Genomic DNA, 22,616 nt, shown 5'->3' with positions numbered 1-22,616 from the left:
GAATATAAATATACAAAAAGAAAAAGAAAAAGAAAAGAAAGAAAATAGCCAACAAAACAAAACATGTACTATATAGGAATTCAAATGTTATGTCTCAGAGACGTTCTGAGTCATTTTGTAGGTTCTCAAGTTATAAATACTCATCAGATTGAAGAAAACGATAAAGAAAAATAATATATTAAAGATAAGGTGTCCTACAGAAATTAGTAGAAGTGGTAGGTGGTATTTCATGTGTCAAATACCTACCAATCCCATTTGTCTCATTATGATTGTGTACAAAGGCTACATAGCTTTAAAGATGAAAAATAATTGCTTTTAACTATAAGAAATGTAAAATTGTAGGCCAAACTAGTCAAAAAAGATCTAAACTAAAGGATGTCTCAGATTTGCCAATTTTGTCCTAAAAATTCCCTTCCCAATTCTGGTTTATTGAATAACTTCTCTACTGCTCATATGTTGTAGCGTGCATCGTGGCCTATATTTTAACCCTTTAAAGACCAAACTTCTGGAATAAAAGGGAATCATGACATGTCACACATGTCATGTGTCCTTAAGGGGTTAAAATTCTTTGAAAGAAATAGCAAGCAAGGCTCCCTTAAACTCCACTAAACAGTTTGTATCATGTATGTGCTACTGTTCCATATTGTAAGGTCAACTTCTGTTTATAGATTACTCAGACAGCAAAGCATCTCAGACTGGAGGGAGGAAAATTAACCAGTGCCAAAACAGAATTCCAGGATATATTTAAAGATAATGGATATAACCGTGATAACTTAGTAGCATATAATAATATGCTAATAAAATAACGCTTTTTCAAAAGAAAAAAGTGATGCAAACCATATATAGATCGTTCGCAACATTAAGTTTTTTTGTGTATACATCTAGTCATAATGATATTTTAAGTATTTCCAGTTTTATTTAGAAAGTTTGTGGCATCCACAAATTGAATTTTGAGATTTTATAGCTTTCCTCTTTGAATATAAAAATCAAATTCTGCAGATTTCGTAGTCATCTGCTTTCTTAAAATACACATTTTTCAAGTGTCACTGGAACTGGACAAAAATCCAGAAGCAATGGCCACTTTGAACATATTGATGCATACTTTGAACTGATATGTCGCAATGTCCAATTTGGTCAAAATTCCAGCTAATTCTAGATAATGACTACCCACACTGCTCTATTACGTAGGTTGCCTCTCCCTGCTCTATTATCTGGTGAAGAAGCATACATATTTATTTATTTATTATTTATATGGAAAACATGTCCATATGTGCATGTGTTCACAGAGTTTCCACCTTGTCCAGTATACTGTGTTTGGTCTTTGTATGTCTGAAAATAAAACATGTGTGTGATCACAAACATATTAAATTGTTTAGCATATTTAATCTTCTTAGAACTTTTCTAAACTTCAAACTGGTAGAAATGTTCTTGTACAGTGCTCTCAAATTACTGACCTGAAAGTAATTTCCTTATCTACAGATGGAATGTTGAGCTAGAGATAAATACAACTCGGAGCATTTTTGGGTGATGGAACTAGTTTTTCTGGAGGAAATTTTTGTATTTTTCCACTGAGGCTGAAGACAGTCGTGTGTCCACTTAATATTAAGTTACAGACATGCTTGACCTCATATCAAAGTACTGTACTTCAAGCACAAGCTCTTTTTTTTTCAGTTTTTCTAAAGCCAATTTGTATAGTTGAAAAAATATAGTAAATTATTTTACTTAGAGCAGGGTATGTTCCAAAAAATGCCATTAATACATTAAGTTAAACAAAAAATGAATAGAGCAATAGAATAGTCAATAACTCCCCAATCAATTGATAAGGGTTAACTAACCGTGGAAGCAAATTCAAATCTGAATAGCAAAATTAAGATTAAAATAGCCAAGATCTGTCTGGTTTCAAATCAGCCATGTTTGCCCAAGTTGTCTCCATTCAGATTTTGATTTGTTAAAATTCAGAGTGCAGTTAATAACCCCTACAGTCTCAAAATAAGTGAATGATACCAAGACGTAACGACTGCATCACTGCAGAATTAATTTTTGGGGCAAAAAACCTCCATTTACGCAGATTTATTTGCTCTTTTAATACATTTGTATCAAATATATACTGGCAGTGATACAATGAGCCTCTTTATTCAGACACCATTAAAATGATTAATTTGCAGAGCCATCTGGCCCCAGTATTGGTTACTGTTGAATTTCCTTATCCGAGGAGAAGAGCTTGAAAGAAATTAATACTTATGAAGAACATGTTGTGATAGGCATTGAAAGGCTAATTTGCATCCCATTTGTATGAATTTTTCCAGTGATCGGTTTAGTAAAATATGATGCAAAACATATATCCAATTACATTCGCTATTTAAAACTAATTCAGACACTCTGCATAAAGTGTATCTGCATGGACACAACATAATATGCATATTGGAAATAGCAATATTTAATTAAAAAAAATACATTCTGACAACTCAACTGATAGCTTTGGGTTTTATATTCTGGAATGATATATCAGAAAGGCATTAGTAAAAACCAAACACAAATATTGCACATTTTCTAGATAATGAAATATGCTAGCCTTGCAGAGAACAATTCATAAAATGATTTTTAATGATACAAGTAGCTCTTAGTAACAAATCGTTCCAATAATTTGGTCAACCTTTGGGGAATAATATGATTTATACCCCATTAATCTCAATGCCAACAAAACATAGCTGATTAGAACCATACAATATCAAGCCTACATTTTTCTTTGATACATTACATGTGTTACTGTGAATATGTATGAGAAAACTACACTATTTGTGATTTTCTTTTTTATTCCACATGGGAGACATCTGACAATATTTGAAAGAAAAAAAGTTTTGGTTGCAACAGTACTTCCATTACTTTACATATTACAATATTTTGCTGTGCGTTCTAAATGAGTGTGTGAAGTGTTAAACTGAGACAATTACAGCGGATTATAGAGAGTAGACTGCTGTGTTAACTACCCATGTAATAAAAACGTGTGTTCCTGTGCACTGGTGGTACAAAAAAACCCACAGTAATTAACATAAAATAACAGCTGGCTATATGCCATGCTAATCATCATTAAAACAGTTCAATGGTTTTAACAGTTCAATTTTTGACCACTGTTTTAACCATCTCTTTAAAAATTAAACATGCTAGAGATATTTAAGAGATTGAAAATAAGCAGCCAATCAGAAGGAGGCATTCACTTGCATGCTGGACATTTTTTTATTACCACACAGGCTTGCTGGTAAATATTATATTGCCACACAAGAGGGAGGAAATGTAATTGTAACACAAAACCACAGCGGTTTATACTCTAGTGATGAATGTATTTTATTCTGGTTACACATGATTTAATACAAGACCACTTAATATTTAATATATGTGCAAGTATTACATTTTATGGTGAGATATAAAATGACCAATGGGTAAATCAATGCACTTAAACGTAACTGTTTGTATTTGCCTCGGTGTATAATGAAATAAAATGTACAGCTTGCAAACATTTTAAATATAGTTCTTTTCAACAATGCTGCGATTCCCATGGCGGCTGACAAAGAGAGATATGGGATTTGTTACATGAAATGAGGCAAGACACAGCCGCCTATGTAATTGAAATCAGCTGGAACAAATTATTATTGCCATTAATGTCACTGTTTCTCCAGTGGGCATACATTTTCCAGGGGTACCACAAACCCACACTTACTTTCAAATCAGGGCTTAATTCCTTAGGGTGGCCTAACACTTAATTTTCTACTATAAAAACGACTTAATTACATTTACAGATTGTGTTTGGCTTTTGTGATATGCCTCAATACACCCAAGTGGTAAATATTTTCTAACTAATTGCAACAAAGTTAAGCCTTCAAGGTTTATGGTGTTTTATGGTGAGACACAATGCCACAATCTTTAAAAACACAGATAAGTGATAAAAAAAAAGTTTGTCTAAATTAACTTGCATTGTCATACACATCCAGAGATCTTTAAAGTTTAGAAGTATAACAAGAGATCTATACTTTTTTTTCCCCTTTAAAAAACAAACAAACAAAAAAAACATGTTTCGCACATGACATCTGCATTCAATTTTGATATTAGCGTTATTTGAAAGTCTGTAACAATGAATTGGTTCACCCATATTTATTCAGTCATTGCCAATCCCCTTTGTGATGGTTATGTAATTTTAGAAGAAGCGTACAGTTAATGAGGTTTAATCATGCTTTATGTTAAATGATGACAGTCATTATTATTAAGTTTAACATCCTAAAATATGAAATACATGTTGAAAACTGGTTAGATTCCAGAATGTTAACATTCAAAAGTGATTATACTTGTAACATCTCCAGTGGGTGGAAAGACAATTGTTGAATAGTCTGCCATTGAAAACACAAGCAAAAAACAACAGCACGCACAAACAGAATTGCTCTTTTTGTCAAATCACAAAACAAAAAAACTGAAGAATAAAACATTTGCAATAAAGGTTTTCTGTTTAGAAAAAATAGAACTAGAAAAAAAATCTCATCATTCTACATAATACAGAGTTAATTCAATAATTCGCTCAGGAGGAAAGAGATTATTTTTATATAAATATTAGGCCTGACAAAAATGATATCAAAAATAGTCAACTACTCTTCCTATAAATATTTGTAATGTAAGGTCAGCTTGAATTTTTGCAATGGAGATTCACAAAATGCCAACGTGAATTTGTGGTATGCAGATTCCCCAAAAGACTGCATAATACAAAAATCTTAACTAAATGTAGGTATATGTCTTATATTTAAAACTGACTCACATTCTCAATCAGCGAGTTCAAATGCAAAGTCACATTAAAGCATGCAAAATAATTGCTTGCAGACCAATAAAATGTGGGTTATATGTTTAAAAAGAGGTGTAATTTATACAAGTTTTACAATTTAGGGATGTAACTAGCTCCATTAAATTAAAACTGGCAGTCTGCACTTTATCATCTTAATCATTGTTTCACTTGACATGTATTCAGACCAGAAAGCACATCTCATTTACTCTGCTTTTTGTCCTTAATAAACGCCACAAATGTAGCTTTCGCTGTGTAATCTAAAACAGCTTTTTTCATCAGGTGGGTCATATACTCATACTGCTACACATTTAAGGGCAGACCTCATAAAAGGCAGGTGTAGGCAAATCGAGTCTTCAGAGACGCAAACACATTTTATATATTTGATGCTCTACAAAGAACAGCACAGCAAGTATCACAAGCTCAGCAGTCATCTGATACACTCATAACAACTTTTCTGATGTACCAGCATAAAATATTTAATGTCAATTCATCATCAGATATATATACATTTTACATTTGCCTCTAAAACCAGCCTTAACTATTATAAAATAAAAAAACTTGCGGAAGCCAATCTTATATCACTGCGTGAGCAATCTTTTATGTTTTGTTCTTACATTTTTTCTGAGTATGTCAAATATATTATATCAATTTATCTTGATATACTATAAAACAATTGACGATGACCCATACAATCTGTTCAACCCTTGGGTCGCAGGTTCAAATCCTCAGCCATTTATCCTTCCGAGGTAGATTAAATGAGTACCATTGGGTAATAGTAACTAAACCTAGATGTTGGGCTAAGGTAGCTTCCCCAGGACGTACCTGAAAACCAGAGTAATCTGAATGTACCTTTCCTGGTTAGATACTTTGTTATTATTATTATTATTATTATTATTATTAACTAGTGATGTTAAAGTGTATTGTATTCAATGAGCTTAGCGGACTTGGAAAATGCTTAGCTATTTTTTTGGCTTCAGTTACAAATTCGCTTTGAATTCTCACTTTTTTAATAACCATTTGAGTCTTCATGTTGGATAGTTGCATATTTGCACCCCATCTGGAACGTCAGATGTTGATGGCCTACAACTTCCAAAATTCTTTGCAAGGCAATAGCATACAAGTGACTCACTACTAGCAAATAATAATACAACGTATATGGACCAATATAGAGATAACCTTGTTTGTGGTTTGTGTTAATCAATTGGCAAAAACATTTTTTAAAACTTTAAAAAATAATACATATAGAGATCATTCCTCAGGATTCCCAAATTAACTCCTTCTAAACCAGGGTTAAGGAAATCCTTTTCCATCATTTTCCAACATCTATATATGATTTCTACTAATGATAGTCCATAGTTTTCATGTACCAGCCAATAGCTATTTGAATTTATTTGTAAGGAATGGTAGAGGTAAAAAAAAACATATAACTACAATGCAGAAATAGATTTCAATTAAAATATTCAATGCATTTACTGGTAGCCAGTGGCGGCACTACTGCCAGTGCAGCTGCATCGGGCCGGCATGCCGAGGGGGCCCACTGAGTTGTCCATGCAATTTGGGCCAACCATTGGACAAGTGTCATCAGGGACATACTCATGCACTGTGGCCCTTTAACAGCATGACCGGGTTCCTTCATATCTGCAAGATGTGCTGGGAGGAAGTGAGGGCCTGTCATTTCCTCCCAAATCAGATACTAATCCGAGTGGGTGGAAGAATTGATGGCAGTGTCTGAAAGGAGGGGGTCAGGAACAGCTGAACCAGACTCTACTTCCACACACTCTCATCCAGCAGAAAGGTAGAAAACAGGAGGGTGGCTAACATTTGCTAAATGTTGACCAGCACGTGTGTCTGTGTGTCAGTGTTTGTATCTCTGAGTCGGTGTATCAGCATGTGTATCAGTGTGTGTGTGGCTGTGATTCTGTATATATGTTAGTGTACGCTCCTGTGTGTCTGTGTATCTGCATATATGTCAGTGTATATGTGTTTGTGTGGCAGTGTATTTGTATATGTGCATACATGTAAGCATTTAAACTCCAATACTACACAGAAATATACCCCGGCATTCAAATGTCAACACTACATACAGACACCCCTCTGTATTAAAACACCAACATTATATATGAACACACCCCTGCATTGAAAAACCAACACCACACACAAATGCATGTGTGCATTGAAGTGCCAACACTGCATACAAATACACCCCTACCCCTATATTCACTCACACGTACTCCATACAAAAACATGCTTACATTCCAACACACAGACACTGCTGAGTGCTAAATACAAACCTGCAAGGATGGGCAAATGTTAGATCCTCAGTTGGCAAAGCATCTGTTGTAAATCAGATGGAGAATTACCTTTTGGCCCTCCTTGATATTGGGGGGGTGGGGGGGAGCAAAACAAATCTACGTTAGTTATATACGTTAGTTCCGCCTCTGCTGGTAGCCATATGATGGAATTATTATAGCACTCTAAATCACTACAGGGAGAATAGCAGCTGCTATATCTGTGAGATTAAAATATTTATAACTCAAATAAATATCATCATATGTGGCTATTGCAAAGTACATTTTTCTGTCTTTTTATAGGAAAAAATCAAGAAACACATATTCATTTTTTATTTTCCGTGCTCCATAATTGAAAATACATGCACCCTTACTTATTTTTTTGTCACTAACTTGTATAATGCACCGTTCCTGTGGAACTCGCTTCCCTCCTCCGTTAGATGCTCACCCAGTCTCCACTCCTTCAGAAAATCGTTGAAAACTCACTTCTTCATTAAAGCATATCAATTAAACTTTTAATAGCTCCCGACTGATTTCTCTTCTGCAACTGTCACTAGTCTAATACTATCCTTACCTTTTTGTGTCATTTTACCCCACTCCCTCTAGCATGTAAGCTCATTGAGCAGGGCCCTCAACCCCTCTGTTCCTGTGTGTCCAACTTGCCTGGTTACAACTACATGTCTGTTCGTCCACCCATTGTAAAGCGCTGCGGAATTTGACGGCGCTCTATAAATATCATAATAATATTAATAATAATAATAATAATAATGCACCAAGTATGTCTTGGAGAGAGCAGATTTAGAGGTTTAAAGCTAAACCTCTAAAGTGGAATAATAAGACAAAAGAAAACATGTTATATCATTAAACATACTTTGTCTTTATTAAATGATAAACTGTCTCTTTGCATCAACTGTTATCATTCAATGTACATTTGCTCTGTTCATTCACTAAATGAAATTATCATTACGGATGACTACTGCTAACAAATCCCACTGTCACTCTTCGTTTTGCTAACTAGTGTATCTCAATAGTCGTAATTCTCCTGTAGCTCTGAAGCAATGTGTCTTCTTTTACATATGCCATTACTAAACATGCTAATGGGATAATATAACTGAATAAGGAGATACTTGATAATTCTGACATGTATTAATGTATACCTAAATCTCAAATGACATGAGATTAGACTGATGTTCTTCTCCTACGTCTAACAATAGGCGATGTTTTGTTTTAATATTTCATCGTGTTTTCAAGTTATGTTTGTGTAAATGTAGTCCTAAATGGGACAGGTGTGCCCGATGCGTTGCTTTATTTAAGACTATTTTATCTTTACAATTTGTATCACTTATCTTCATGGTTGTACTACCGGAATGTTGATTGTTTTTCCACACTGTACAAATTGATTGACGGCTGACGTCAGCCAACACCAAAATTGCATTCAGTGAATATCTAGAAACGGAAACAGGGTCACTTCAGGCTCAAGTTGATCCCTTTTTTTTTTAATAAAGATCATTATGCAGCAATAAGTATGTAAACATAAAAACAAGACTCTCCTCTTATTTTTCCCTATTTTTATTTATTCCCTACCAGGATTTGCAGCTTCTGCAATGATCTTTGCACCAAAGGTTTATGGCATATGCCGTATATGTATTAAAAAGCCAGATGCTTCTAAAAAAAAAAATTAAGTAGGTTCAGGTTTTTTTCCATGAGTTAAAGCAATTGTGGTCACATATGAAGGCAATTGCTGCAGCTCTAATTCATAAAATAAAAGATGACAAATACATAGCGCTATTTGGCCCATAGCCTATACAATGAGCATAAGCAGTTATGGTGCTTGGACTATCCCTTTAAGAGCTAGACTGCAATAAATGTTGTCATTGTGAAATAGAGAGGTTTCATCTGAAAGACTATTCGGATAAAAAGCTCCTACATTTACACAACAATAACTCGAAAACAAAACACATCGGGATAAAGCAAACACAACGTACAGAGAGATTTAAGAGAAGATATCTTGCATGCAAAAAAAAAAAAAGAAATGTATTGGGTTTGCCTTGTTCCAGATGTTTCTGATCACTTATTCATTAAAGGAAAATTCATTAAAGGAAAATGATCATTTCAACACATGCGATTTTGCAAAGGTTATATAAGTAATAAAGGTTTTGCAGTTTGCAGTTAGAGATTACATTGCCAGGAAACGTTAATGCTGTCTGACAAATCAATCTCTATAGATTTCATAGTCTTCCTTTTCAAACAAAACTACAAACCATAAAAACTACTCAAGGGAAGAAGACAGCTTCTTTTGCCATTTGAAATCCGCATGTGGGAGTGAGAGCACGTAAGCTGCCAATTCATGTTTCAAAAGAATGTTTACGCTTACTTGGCATTAACAGGAGTTGATAAGTTAGTATAAACTTCCCAAACTGGGCACGGTAAAACATAAATCCTGACTATTTGCACAGCGCAACAACTGTAACAACTATGACCTACAGCAATACAGAAGAGAGATGTATTTTGTTTTCAGCATGACCCACCCTGCATGCAAATGTGTACTTACAGATGGATGTATTTGTTTATGTGATGTCTCTTACTGCAAACACCACTTTGCAGAGACAAAAACAAACATACTGTAGCTCTTTGGTATTTTATGAGTCAAATGCACCTGCAACCCCATGTGACTCACATGTGACTCCTGTGGCCACCACATTGGTAGTTGTCCTTCTCCTCTTGGTATATCATAACTTCTTTAAATATTAGCTATGCTTGGATATTTAATGATGATAGTGGATCTTGGAAGGTTCAATATACAGTTCTCCTAACCATTTCACATCCCTTCTTTGCCACTATGTATGAGGAGGGACCAGCCAAGTTATGGGATTCTGTAGTGTAATCATGTTTCCTAGATTGTTTTTAACAAACGGGCAACGGACGAGAGGCACCCAAGATAGGGTTGGAAGATGGAAGGTTGAAATCTATTTTCCAGACCCCAACTTTATCACTATCCATATAACGCCATCATCAACATTCTTTTTTTTCTACATTATTATATACTACCTTTTTTAATAAACCATAAAAAAATACTTATATTCATCAGAGCTCCCGAAACTTTGATATGGTCTACTTTACTTGTACCAACTCCTATATAACTGATCTTCTACATTTCCAGAAATACCAAAGCCCCGTTTCTATAATGAGAAATTTAATTTGGGGTACCCACTTTTGCCTTTCGAATACACAATTTGGCAATGCGAATGGCTACATAAATGACACTGATTTGGGTTGTATAATTTTCTTGAAATACTTGAAATGGGAAACACGTTACAATAAAAATAAAAAAAAAAACAACAAAGCAGAAGGCGTATCAAAGCCATGTTGAATAGCACTCTTTAGCAATGATGACAAGTGAAGGGCAATTGAATCTATTGGCCTCACCTACCCAGGCTGCAGACCTCAATACCATACAATGTGAAAAGGACAAAGATTTAAAAAAAAAAAAAAAAAAAAACACTTTTCAAAGCTCTATACACAACTTTGAGGTGTGTCTCGGATCATTACCTAAAGAATGCATGACTGTCCATCTAAACTCAATTCACTGGAAAGACATACCTCTCAATTGTCACATAATCACTACGTTGGTTGTAATTGCCATGGATTTACCAATACTGTAGCTGTAGATTGCTGCTTCTGTTATGATCACTGTGACTTTTCTAGGATACAGAGTAAATATGAACAAAAAAAAAAATGATATAATGTGACAATAGCCAAAAAAACACTAGAGAATAATTAGATATCTGTTTCACAGCTTACAATATTTGGACCTCATGTGATGCTTTTGATGAAACAAGGGCGTTGTTTTTATCCTGTTTAAATAAATAAGGAAATGCTGTTTTGTAGGAAACAGTTATTTTTAGCGGTTTGTTTATAGGGTATAAAAAAAAAGTTGAATATGGTTGTGCATTTTCATCATGTACACAGAAAGATCTAACATGTTGAAACAAGTTATAAAAAACGAAAAATAAAATCACGTAAAAAATAGAGAGGCAGTTACAAGATAATGCCATCCAATAACATCCAATATATGGGAATCCTATATTGGCATTACAGAGAACCTGTTTAGGATATAGCACAGATTTTAGATAACTTCCAGATGTATCAAATAAATAAGAGCATGCAAAGACAATAATGGAAAAATATATTCGTACTGCCACTAAGCTTTATTCCACCACTCTCTAATACCTTAATATGTCACACACAAATGTTTGTATGTGTCACAAGTTGCTAATATCTGCATCCATTAGTACAGGTTTGTATCCCTAATGCTATGTATATTATTATTATTATTATTATCACCATTTATATAGCGCCAACAGATTCCGTAGCGCTTTACATTATAAGAGGAGGGATTTAGCTATAAATAGGACAATTACAAGAAAACTTACAGGAACGATAGGTTGAAGAGGACCCTGCTCAAACAAGCTTACATTCTATATTGTTCCTATAGAGTATTTTTTAATCTTCTAGTTTACAAAGTCACAGAGTAGATTATTGGACACCTGCCAATCGTGTCACTCTAAAGTCCTTGTCCTGTCATTTTGACAATATGTTTAGTTTTCTACTCATAAACGCTAGCCTTAGATGCCCTAACAAAAGCATGTGTAAGGTTCAGGAACAGATATTCGCTGGCACTGCAGTTGCATGGGAAGACAATCAACACGATAGTCCAACATCCAAGGTCATGACTCATTCTTCAGCTGCCCAAAGGAAGTAATTCTTCCTCAAAAGTAAAACCAGATTGGATTGGCAATTAGGACAGTGATCACTAACAGCAGACATTTGTAAAGTACATTTCTCATGATGCTCAGCCAGTCAAAAAGTTTAGCGGCTGGCTGCATATCAAAGGAAATGTATTTTACGAGTATCAGCCTTGCCAAGTTTAGCCATAACTGGATTAAACATTTGCCTTTAGCAGGCTGAGCAATGTACTGAAGGACACGGAAATATTAAAACAGATAAACTATTATTAAGAATATCTCTTTAATTTGCATAGAAACTGGACAGACACCATCTATTGGTTGCCTTTTAAACCCTTCACAATCTATACCACAATTCCTTGCAGACACGTTTGTCACTATTTTAGTAAAAAGCACAGAAAAAAAATTATAATATTGTATTATTCTGTTTAATTCCATTATTAAATTAACACATTGCTGCTTATAACAATCCCTATTTCCCCAAACGTGGTGGTCTTTTTTTCTCAGATGACTTAACAGCCAAATGTAATAATTAGTGATCCAATCTCACATCTTTAATTAGATTAGCACAGGCAAGAGCAGTATATTGCCTTTAACCTGAAAGATAGACTGACTATGCCACAACTTGACTACTCTTTTACAATATAATAAGCAGTTTCCCTTAGCAATTTCCAATTATGCTAAGGGAAACTGCTTATTATATTGTCATTGTTTTGTGACATTTATTGCATAAACCATAAGCCCCTTAAAAATCAATCTTAATAAGAGTTGTAACATATGATAAGAACTTGTATACACAAACTGGAGTTAAATGGCAGATGATTGATCAGTGAGACTTCACAAAAACTGCCTCTTTAAGCTAAATATGTTTTGGTGACTGTAGTGTCCCTTTAAGGATATAAAATGCATTCTGGTAAACCTAAGATATATACAGTGAATTCTGTTCTTTCCATATCTGGGACGTTTGGTTTATTTGCCAAGAAAGATAGAAACCATTACCACTTACAACACACACATCTTAGATGTTGCCTGCAGTGCTTGCATTCCAAGTCATGATACATGGAACATGTAGAAGAGCCTATTGAGTGGAATAGGCTTCTTACAAATTCTGTGACATAACTAGAACATTTAAGGCGTGGGTGGAATAATATTATATACAACCTGTAATTATATCAGATACTCTGTGTTGTGATCTATACCGAATCTCTTATAACAAACCTACAGCTATTTTAGATTGATATACAGTGGGACCTCGGTTTACGAATTGAATGTGTTCTCCAGGACATTTCTTATTGCAAAACATTTGTAAACCAAAACGCGGTTTCCCATAGGAATGCATTGAAAACCAATTAATCTGTTCTGGAGGTCAGAAAAAAAGTCAAAATGAGCTGGCATGGAAACCAACCCACAATGCAGAACACACAATTAAAGGCATGCAAACCACGAAGCTCAGCTCCTTACCTTTCCACAGCTTGAGAAATGCACAAAAAAGTCCCAAAACAACTGCAAACAATTTCCAAAATGGCTCCAAAACTCGATGCAAAAGCCGCTCCAACACCTCCACACTCGACGCCACGTGCTACCCACAGACTCCAGCATGCAGGCAGCGGTGCTATAAACCTCCCAGGTGCAATGCATCCTGGGGAAACTTGCTTTGTATTGCGAAAAAAAAATTGTAAACCGAGGCATTATTTTCAATGAATTTTCATTTGTAAACCGAAAATTATGTTAAACGAGGCGTTTGTAAACCGAGGTCCCACTGTACTGTGTAATTTATCTAAACCAAGGGATACTATGTTATTTCAAAATATGGCAAAATAGCATTCTATTATGTGTATAATAAAACCTATACCCCAGGATTGATTTGAAAAGTAGTAAATAGATAAATCTGGTTGAAAAGTTTGATAATTTTCTTCTTATAGTTTTCAAAGCTGAAGCTATCTACTCTATCAAATGGCCTGGCATAGATACTGGTTTTACTTTCGCTCAGCCAGAGTTCATGCCCTGGAAGCCACGCTGAGGTTTTGCAAAACATTATTATAGACCGGACAAAGTTTACTCCTTTACAAATTCATTCACTGCATGGTAGGGACGCATAAAAAAAAAAAAAAAGTCTGTCTGGATATAAAACATGAATAAATAAAGAACATTCTAAATTTACTGGGGATGAGGCCTTTGGACCTCTTTTTATACGCTGTGGTAATTCAACCCTGCATTAAAGGGACCCTATGGTCACCAGAACAACTACAGCTTAATGTAGCTGTTCTGGTGAGTATAATAGCTCCCTTCAGGCATTTTCATGTAAACACTGCCTTTACATTGCCCCTAGGGACACCTCCAAGTGGCCACTCCTTAGATGGCCACTGGAGGTGCTTCCTGGCTCAGCGCTGCACAGTAAGCAGCCCTGCCGTTCAGTGTCCCCACGCTCTGCATGGAGATGCTGAATTTTCATCATAGAGATGCATTGATTCAATGCGTCTCTATGAGGAGGTCCTGATTGACCAAAAAGGCATTTGGCCCTGCCCCGGATCGGCTAAAAATCGGCCATTTTGATGATGTCACAAAGGGGGCAGAACCAGCGCCAGCGGACCCGCGCAACGCTGGAAATTAGGTGAGTTTTGAAATTTTATAGCGGGGCTAAGGGGGGCAAGCCACCTATATGGTGGGTTTAGCACTATAGGGGCATGAATACATGTTTGTGTTCCTGATCCTTTAGTGATCCTTAAACAAGTGGTTCTGTTACTGGTGTTGGTAGAAACCTATCAAGTCTTGACACATTTCATCTCACTGAATTGGTTATAGTCCTCGAAGTCCCCAGGTGCTGTGCCTCCATTTTCAAGCAGTTTAAACAAAATAAGGGTCCCTGGCCCATACATAAAAATAACATCATGTTCCTTATCAGATGTACTTATCAGATTTAGTGGCCTGGAATATTACTTTAAACGCACAGATCATACAGAAAGGTTAGCAGTAGTAAAAATAAAGGCACATATGCAGATCTATATTAGTTTAATTGATGTGGAAACAGATCTAAGGGGTACTTTACATCTTGGTAACTTACATTTCTAAATATACATTCTGAGTTACTGCTCAGTAACTTATACATTCTGATACATCTGACGTTGCCTTTAATTAGATGATATATAGGTTGTATACTGCTGTTGCTTTTTAATCAACTCTCAGCCCACCAAACTTTATAAGACTGTATCAAGTGACCTTTCATTGGATTCCTAGCATATATCAGATTAATTCCTACCCCACGCAAATGAGACAATGTACTAAAACTAGCTGTCTAAGGGTTAATTATTTGGCTACATGCATTTCTGCACAATGGCATGAGTTTGAAACTGCAATAATATGCAGTGTTTAAGTATACATAATCTCCCAGGGTAATGAAATGAATTTGACCTACTTAAAGAAAAACGAGCTGCAACGTCTACATTTCTTAATTTTTGGTTGTACTGATTCATCTTTTTCTCACTCCTTTGGAAAACACGGGTCAAAAATAGCCAAACGTGATACAGATGAGTGGGTTAAGTTCCCAACTCAATTATTATGGTCTAAAATCTGCAAATTCAGTTTTCACATACAAACAATTAATTCTAGTGAATAAACTCCTAAGTGGAACAGTGTTCAAAGCGCACTTTAAAAATGGTATATATATATATATATATATATATATATATATATATATATATATATATATATATATATATATATGCAAGTTTCATCAACATGTCTTATAAAAAAATATCCCTAAATAAACTGAGATGAAAGAGAGATAAAAAATATTTTATATATATATATATATATATATATATATATATATATATAGAATAAATGCATAATGAGAATATGTGATAGGAGAAGAATTGGAGATAAGAAAATATCTGGGTTCCGGTGAGTGCAAATGTAAGTGTTTTCCCATAGATAATACAGATGCTTAGTCTTAGTCATGCACTGGTACTGCCTGCATGTGGAAATGATGCATTTATTTTAGCATTCTCTTGGAATTTTCGGAACTTGCACGATGAAGGAATAAATGAAATCATATCATGATTTAATTTCACATTAATTTTAGTATTTTGATCTCATGTAACCGTAGTCTGTAAACCAAAGTTTGTATTTTACATTAGTTTTTGCATAAACATGGTTACATTAACCTATGTGCCTTTTGAACTACTTATACCTGCAGACCAGATCTTAAACAGGCTATTAATGACAACTTTGGTAAGCAAAACAGATATACTACTCATTCAATAAGTGAAATGATCATATTATTTTATAACACCACACACCATTCCAGTTGTCAAAATGACCTGACGACACCCATTGTATGTCAAGAGATCCATGGGAAAAGGACGTCTGGGACCTGTGTCCTGTGGCACATCTTTTGCTTATGCAAAGCTTGTAATAGTGATGTATTAGGCAAAAACCAATGGTAGATAATTGATTTCAGATTAGATCACGTTTGTATCTTTGCTGCAGCTTATCTAGTACCCTGCTTTTATTTACCACTCTACAGCTTAATGCTTATCCCTTCTTTTCATTCGAAATGTGGAAAAACCGGTTGAAATAGCACAGTAAATAAACATTGGGATGAAACCACCCTTTAGACCCAAATAAATATGTTTTCCAAAAATAGAAAAGTATTTTGATCTGAACATGAATACATGGGACCTATTTTAATTTATATTTCTTTGTTGCACTTTGATTTGAAAGTACTGTAACTTTAATTTTGACACATTCTATTGTTTGAGATAAAGAAAACATGTGTTGGGCTAATACATATATATCGGTTATTACATTGTCACACAAAGCAGTCTAGCGATTTAAAAATAAATTGTAATGAATTGAAATAGAACCATTGTCTGTCCAAAAAAACCCCAAATATCTATAACAAGCATGTGTCATATTATTAATGCAGTTGGCATTTTGATAATTATTATTATTTTATTATTTACATAGCGCCAGCAAATTCCATAGCACTGTACAATGGGTATAATAAAATGTAAATAGTAGTACAAATTTTATTACCACTATATGAATCATCCCAGCAACAGGGCAAATGACTTAAGGCCTTATTCGCTAGAGATAGTGATGAATTGATAAATAGGTTGCTAAAAGTTTGGCCAAATTAACTAAAATAATAAATAAAAATAATACAGTTCGAGAATGTTTTTCTAGCTTTTCTATTTTGTCCCACGTTTGGAAAAACTCTCTTTTTAGAAAGTAAAAATACAAATCAGGAACCTAGACAAACAGAAAGGCACCGTGATTACATCTGAGCAAAGTGCAAACAACTTTGCTAGCCTTGAAATATCAGCAGTAAAACAGCCACAATCCAGATATATAAACCACTGGAAAAGAATTATATCATTTGTTGTCCAGCAGGCTTAAAGAGTTTGCACTAGAAATGCTACAGGAGATACCTGATTTCAAATCTGACAGTGAGACTAAACATTTTAGATCCAGAATGTGTGCACAGCTTATAGCCATGCATAGCGAAGATCACTTTTGTGTGCTTTATGAAAGTTAAAACTGCGTTGATGGAAAAAGTCCTTAGGATGCTGTGAGACAAAGTGCTTAAAGTTTGCCATTTATAAATTATCTCTATTTTGGTAACTCAATCTGACAAATGATAGTAAGCTGTGCATTGTCAAACTAACAACGTGAGATAGAACATACACACTTATTACACAATTATCGAAACACCAGATTTATAATTACTTAGACAAGTATAAAAAATAAAAAATAAATGTTTTACCTTTTTCCTAAGAGGCTTTATTGTAATTTTTACATTTTTATAGTTTGGTGTAGTTGTCAGTTTAAGGGGGGACATTGGTTGCCCCAGATTTTTTTCTTATTTTATAGTATTTAGATTAGTATATATATATATTATATATATATATAAAGCATTATCCCTCTCAATTACATAGAACATAAATATCTATGCATAGAAACGACAAACACCTGGGTACTTCCTATCTTTCCGCAGTGTCGCCCAGTTCTAATGCAGTAAGTGAACTGGGGTTTTAAGATATCCTATTGGATTTGCAAAAACCAATTGGAATTTGAGTCCATTCCCTGTACTGTGAAGGGGTGGGGTGTCTGACGGACTGAGCTATTATAGCGATAAATGTGTTAATGTTCAAAAAGTTTGGCAATCACCATAAAACCATGGTGTCTACGGTTTCCTCAACTTTTAAAACTTGATCCTACATTTTTATCCATTACATTTTTAAAACTGAAATCTGGTTTTAACACTAAACTTTCTACTATAAAACATACACATTAGCTTGTCTACCTTTTTCATCCACAGTCAATCAATACAGCCTGTGCACTGTTACTGCTTCATTTAACAAATCTACATTTCCATTTGATATGTCAGCCTTGAATGAAAACGGACTGGTGGTTTTGCATACTCTACAAAGACAAGGAAGATCAGCGGGTTGGACAATTTCCAATGCACCTCGTTTATCTTCTTGAAGGATATGAACTGGACTTAAGAGCTTCGATAAGAATTAATATCTTTGGCACCTACAACGCTGGATTATGTACCTTAACTCAATGCCGCACACAAGGTCATCTAACAGATGTGGAATCGAAAATATTTGTGATCATTATAGACCGGAGGTGAGGTTTTACCTCTCACCCCTGGCACATTCCTACTTTGATGGTAACCTTCGCAATCTTGATACTTTTTAAATGTACTTAATCCTACTGCACGTCAAAGTCATTTCATTTTGTGACATTGGCAAATGTGCTATAATCTACATGATATTTTGACATACAAAATGCATGTATACGCACACATACACAATCAAAAACATGCAATAACACCCCCCCCCCCCCCCCCCCACACACACACACACAAAACGCATGTTTTATACATTTCGAATTATAATTTGTATACAAATAATTTAGCCAAGTTGTCTGTCCTATTAGCACAACACTCATTGTTTTCATTTCATCAGCTTTAACTTAAACAAATGGTTAGTCACAGGACGCTATGTCAGTTTCTTGTGTTTATTTAAAGGAATACCTAAGCTTTGCTCTGATTCACTAGGACACCCTCTAACTTGTTTTTCCCTAAACTCAGCTCAAAATTTTCAACATCTATTGACCACAATCATATATCAAACTCTGCTGCCAGGTTCAATATTGACCAGAATTGTTTAAAAGAATGGTTTCACTAAATCAGTGCTACCACCAGACTATTGTATTAAGCAACTGGAAGCCAGAACCCTTGCTTGCATTCTACTGTGACAGATATTTCGAAGACTTTCATTCCAATTCTCCATAACAGTGCTTTGGTATTCATAATTGCAGAGCGCTCAAATGCATGCGCCGATACAATCATCAGTTATGAATGCTTTATTCTACACGCTTGAATTATTTAACACTTCAGGGGAATGATTTATATTCTGGAATTTACTTAACATCCTTAAAGGTAAACGCCACCTAGGAGGCAGATTAAGTAACGTGCGTTGATTTTGCAATGCAAATAGAGCATAAACAGAATTGCAGTGGATGCCTCAATATTTTATGGACACATGTTTAAGTAAGCATTAAGATTGAAAGAGTTTGTCTATGAACACACACACACACACACACACGCACATTACTGGCTATGACAATGTTAATTATTTACTGACAATAGATATTCTATCCCTGTCTAGAAGTGCACCAATCAATAGCAATAGCTACAGGGTAAAACAATTGGATTTCCACTTGTGCCAGTTATTCCAATTACTTGAAATGCTTCAGATGTCCCATTGCACTCTAGTGAACCACCACAGTCTCTATTAAACTCAGTTATATGCTACAGACTGGATTGTTCTCCAAATTGTGAATTTCCAAATCTAAGACCACAATAGTCAAACTAGTAATATTCTCAACCTTCTTTATAGTCTCGATTTGGCTATTTTGGCCTATAATGTGAAATTCACTTTGAATACATTTTAAATGCCCAAGAAATCACTTTAGTAAATAATCCATAATCCAAGTCTACAAGTTTCCACAACACAGGGACGCCTAAAAGTGTGCACTGATTGAACTGTAGAGGTAAGAAACTTGCAATCTGAGCATTCCTGAAAACTACTGTCATAAATAATGATTAAGAAAAAGGAGAGACAGCCAAAGGCCAAATTAAAGCTTCTCCGGCCTTAAGGCAAGCTCTTATCAAGCCATAGACATATAAGTGCATACTGTACAGAAAGTTGTAGGCTGCACTCAACCAGTGAACAGCAAGAGTCTCTGTGTAATAGAAATCTCAGACATCAAAACTAATGCACTCTACAGATAGACAGAGATTTATATTTTTAACTAGTCTAAAATCAGTTGCAACAGCAGCATACCTAGGGATAAAAACGTAAATGAAAACAATAAGCAAACAAAAAAAATACAAAACAAAACAATACACAAAAATGCAAAAACAACTTGGAATTCTTCTTAATTTTACCCAGGCCACAGGGCCAGCACTGTAACCGCACTGACAGTCCTGAAACTCACTGCCAACTTTGAATGTAGCTGAGATATCACAGGGCACTGTGTCACTTTCAGACCTGCTTCCTATGAGCAGTGTAAACAGTCTAAATCGATTGCAAAAGCAGGATATGTATAAAACAAGACAACGCATAATAAAGAAATCACTACACACAATACAAAATGCCAAAATAAACAACTTCCTTGGAATTCTCATGTCTTTGCCCATATCCAGCGGGCACAGGGTCACCTCTGCAAAGTAAGTGCACTGTCAGTGCAGGGACTCACTTACAATAACTTTTTGTCAGGTGGCTAAAAGGGAATCACTATATTTTGCACTTTGTGATTTTGTAATTGTATGTGCTGTCCTATGTACAGTGCAAAACCAGTAAAATATTTGAAAAACAAAATCGCACAAAACACTAAACACAATACAAGACACATTTTTTTTTTTTTAATGACTAAATTTGAATTTCTTTGCACATTTTCAGCTAGGATTTCCCCAGTGCCAGGCTGCAATGTGAGTGCACTCAGTACTGGCACTCAGTCCTAACTTGGATGCGCTCAACAGCTGTCTGAACAGCAGCTTCCCAAGTACAGAATCCAGTATTCTCAGCAAGCAAGCACCATCATGACAGCGCTGTCTTGACATGCAGGTTATAAAAGAAGTTTATGTCAACCCTTGCCCTTTGCTTTAGCAAACATCTGACTTGCAAAGATTCTCCTGTCTTCTTGCAAATAGCAATGCTAATGAAATGATAACAATATTCAGATCAGCAATGGATTAGTGCAATAATGCCCCTGTTTGTGCAAGGTACACGGTGTGTACACTCCATTCACCCCCTGTATACGTCTTGCACGGCAGGGATTGTCCAGATACTTACTTTTGTCTTCTTCATAAGGAAAAGATGAAGCAATCCAGCCCAGGTGTCTTGGATAATATCCTTTTATCTGTCGTGGAGCCCCAGCATATTGGTGCTAATCCGTGCATTGGGGTTTTCTGGTAGTGAGGGTATAGTGAGGGAATGACTGCTCAGCGCTGCGATCTCCGTGTGATCCTGACCCCAGCCAGCCTGCCTGCCTGAATGCCTGATAGTGAGTGCACTCTGATCTCCCAGCCTGGGTTATAAGGACTTCCCTCATCCAGCCGCCAGGGCTCTAGCCACGCCTGCCCCTCCTTCCCATCCACTGCCGCCGCGTTAACACGTTAGAATCCCGAGCATCCTATGTAGCGAGTGCAGGGCAGCAATGCCAGGACCGGGGAAGCCAGGATTCTAAACTGTTTGGAGTTTTACCTTCACTGGATCTTCTAGTTAGTAAATGAATGTCTTCACACAGTGTCTTTAGTCTGTTGCTATGCTAAGCTATGCTGTTTGATTCTTACGAAAGATTCATGTTACTATCTATCTATCTATCTATCTATCTATCTATCTATCTATCTATCTATCTATCTATCTATCTATCTATCTATCCATATATCTATTAGTATTATTATTATTATTATTATTATTATTATTATTATTATTATTAGTATCTATATAGCACCAGCAGTGCTGGCCCTGTAGCCTGTGTAAAATTAAGAAGAATTCCAAGTTGTTTTTGCATTTTTGCGTATTGTTTTGTTTTGTATTTTTTGTTTGCTTATTGTTTTCATTTACGTTTTTATCCCTCTCTCATAATATTGTAAAGCGCTACAGAATCTGTTGGCGCTATATAAATGGCAAAAATAATAATAATAATAATAATAATAATAATATGGGGTCTGCTAATCATAGGACACAAGTTGTCCTCAAACAGCTTGTTAGCTTGTAACCTTTTCCTTACAGCTTTTCTTTTCACAGTTTACCTGAGAGTCTGCCAAGTACTCACCATCACCTTCTCAGCAGTCAGAAAAACTCTGACCTGCACTGATCCCAGCATTTGCGTGGAGATGCTCAGTGGCTGAGAGAACTCAGCTATCACTCAGGAGTCAATGAGTCTGCCCTGCACAGTAGGGCGTAGCTTAATGGAGCTAAAAAAACACCTGAAAAGAACTTCCTGATCCAAGGACGTGTCGGTGGATACCTGGTGGACCCCAGGTAAGTTGCCAAACAATTATAACCAATTGTCCCCCAAAACAAGGACATAAAGTAACGGTAGCGAGTGTGTTAAAAAATTATAAGCTTAGAGTCACGTCTACAAATGCTCGCAGTTTAGGGAATAAGATCCATGAACTTGTGGCAATAATGGCAACTGATAATGTAGATTTAGTCGCTATTAATGAGACATGGTATA

General features: G+C 35.5%; 1 protein-coding gene across 1 annotated transcript in view; it reads right to left on the bottom strand.

The window, feature by feature from the left end:
- Positions 1-21,487, bottom strand: part of KITLG (KIT ligand) — a 47,216-nt gene extending 25,729 nt beyond the window's left edge. The window contains exon 1 of the mRNA XM_063445159.1: positions 21,227-21,487. Within this exon, the coding sequence (XP_063301229.1) occupies positions 21,227-21,241 (15 nt within the window). The 5' untranslated portion in view covers positions 21,242-21,487. The remainder of the gene's footprint in view (positions 1-21,226) is intronic.
- Positions 21,488-22,616: the final 1,129 nt, after the last annotated feature.

This window comes from Pelobates fuscus, chromosome 3 (genome assembly GCF_036172605.1).
Source record: "Pelobates fuscus isolate aPelFus1 chromosome 3, aPelFus1.pri, whole genome shotgun sequence".
Taxonomy (NCBI): domain Eukaryota; kingdom Metazoa; phylum Chordata; class Amphibia; order Anura; family Pelobatidae; genus Pelobates; species Pelobates fuscus.
This window is presented reverse-complemented; position numbering and strand designations above follow the sequence as displayed.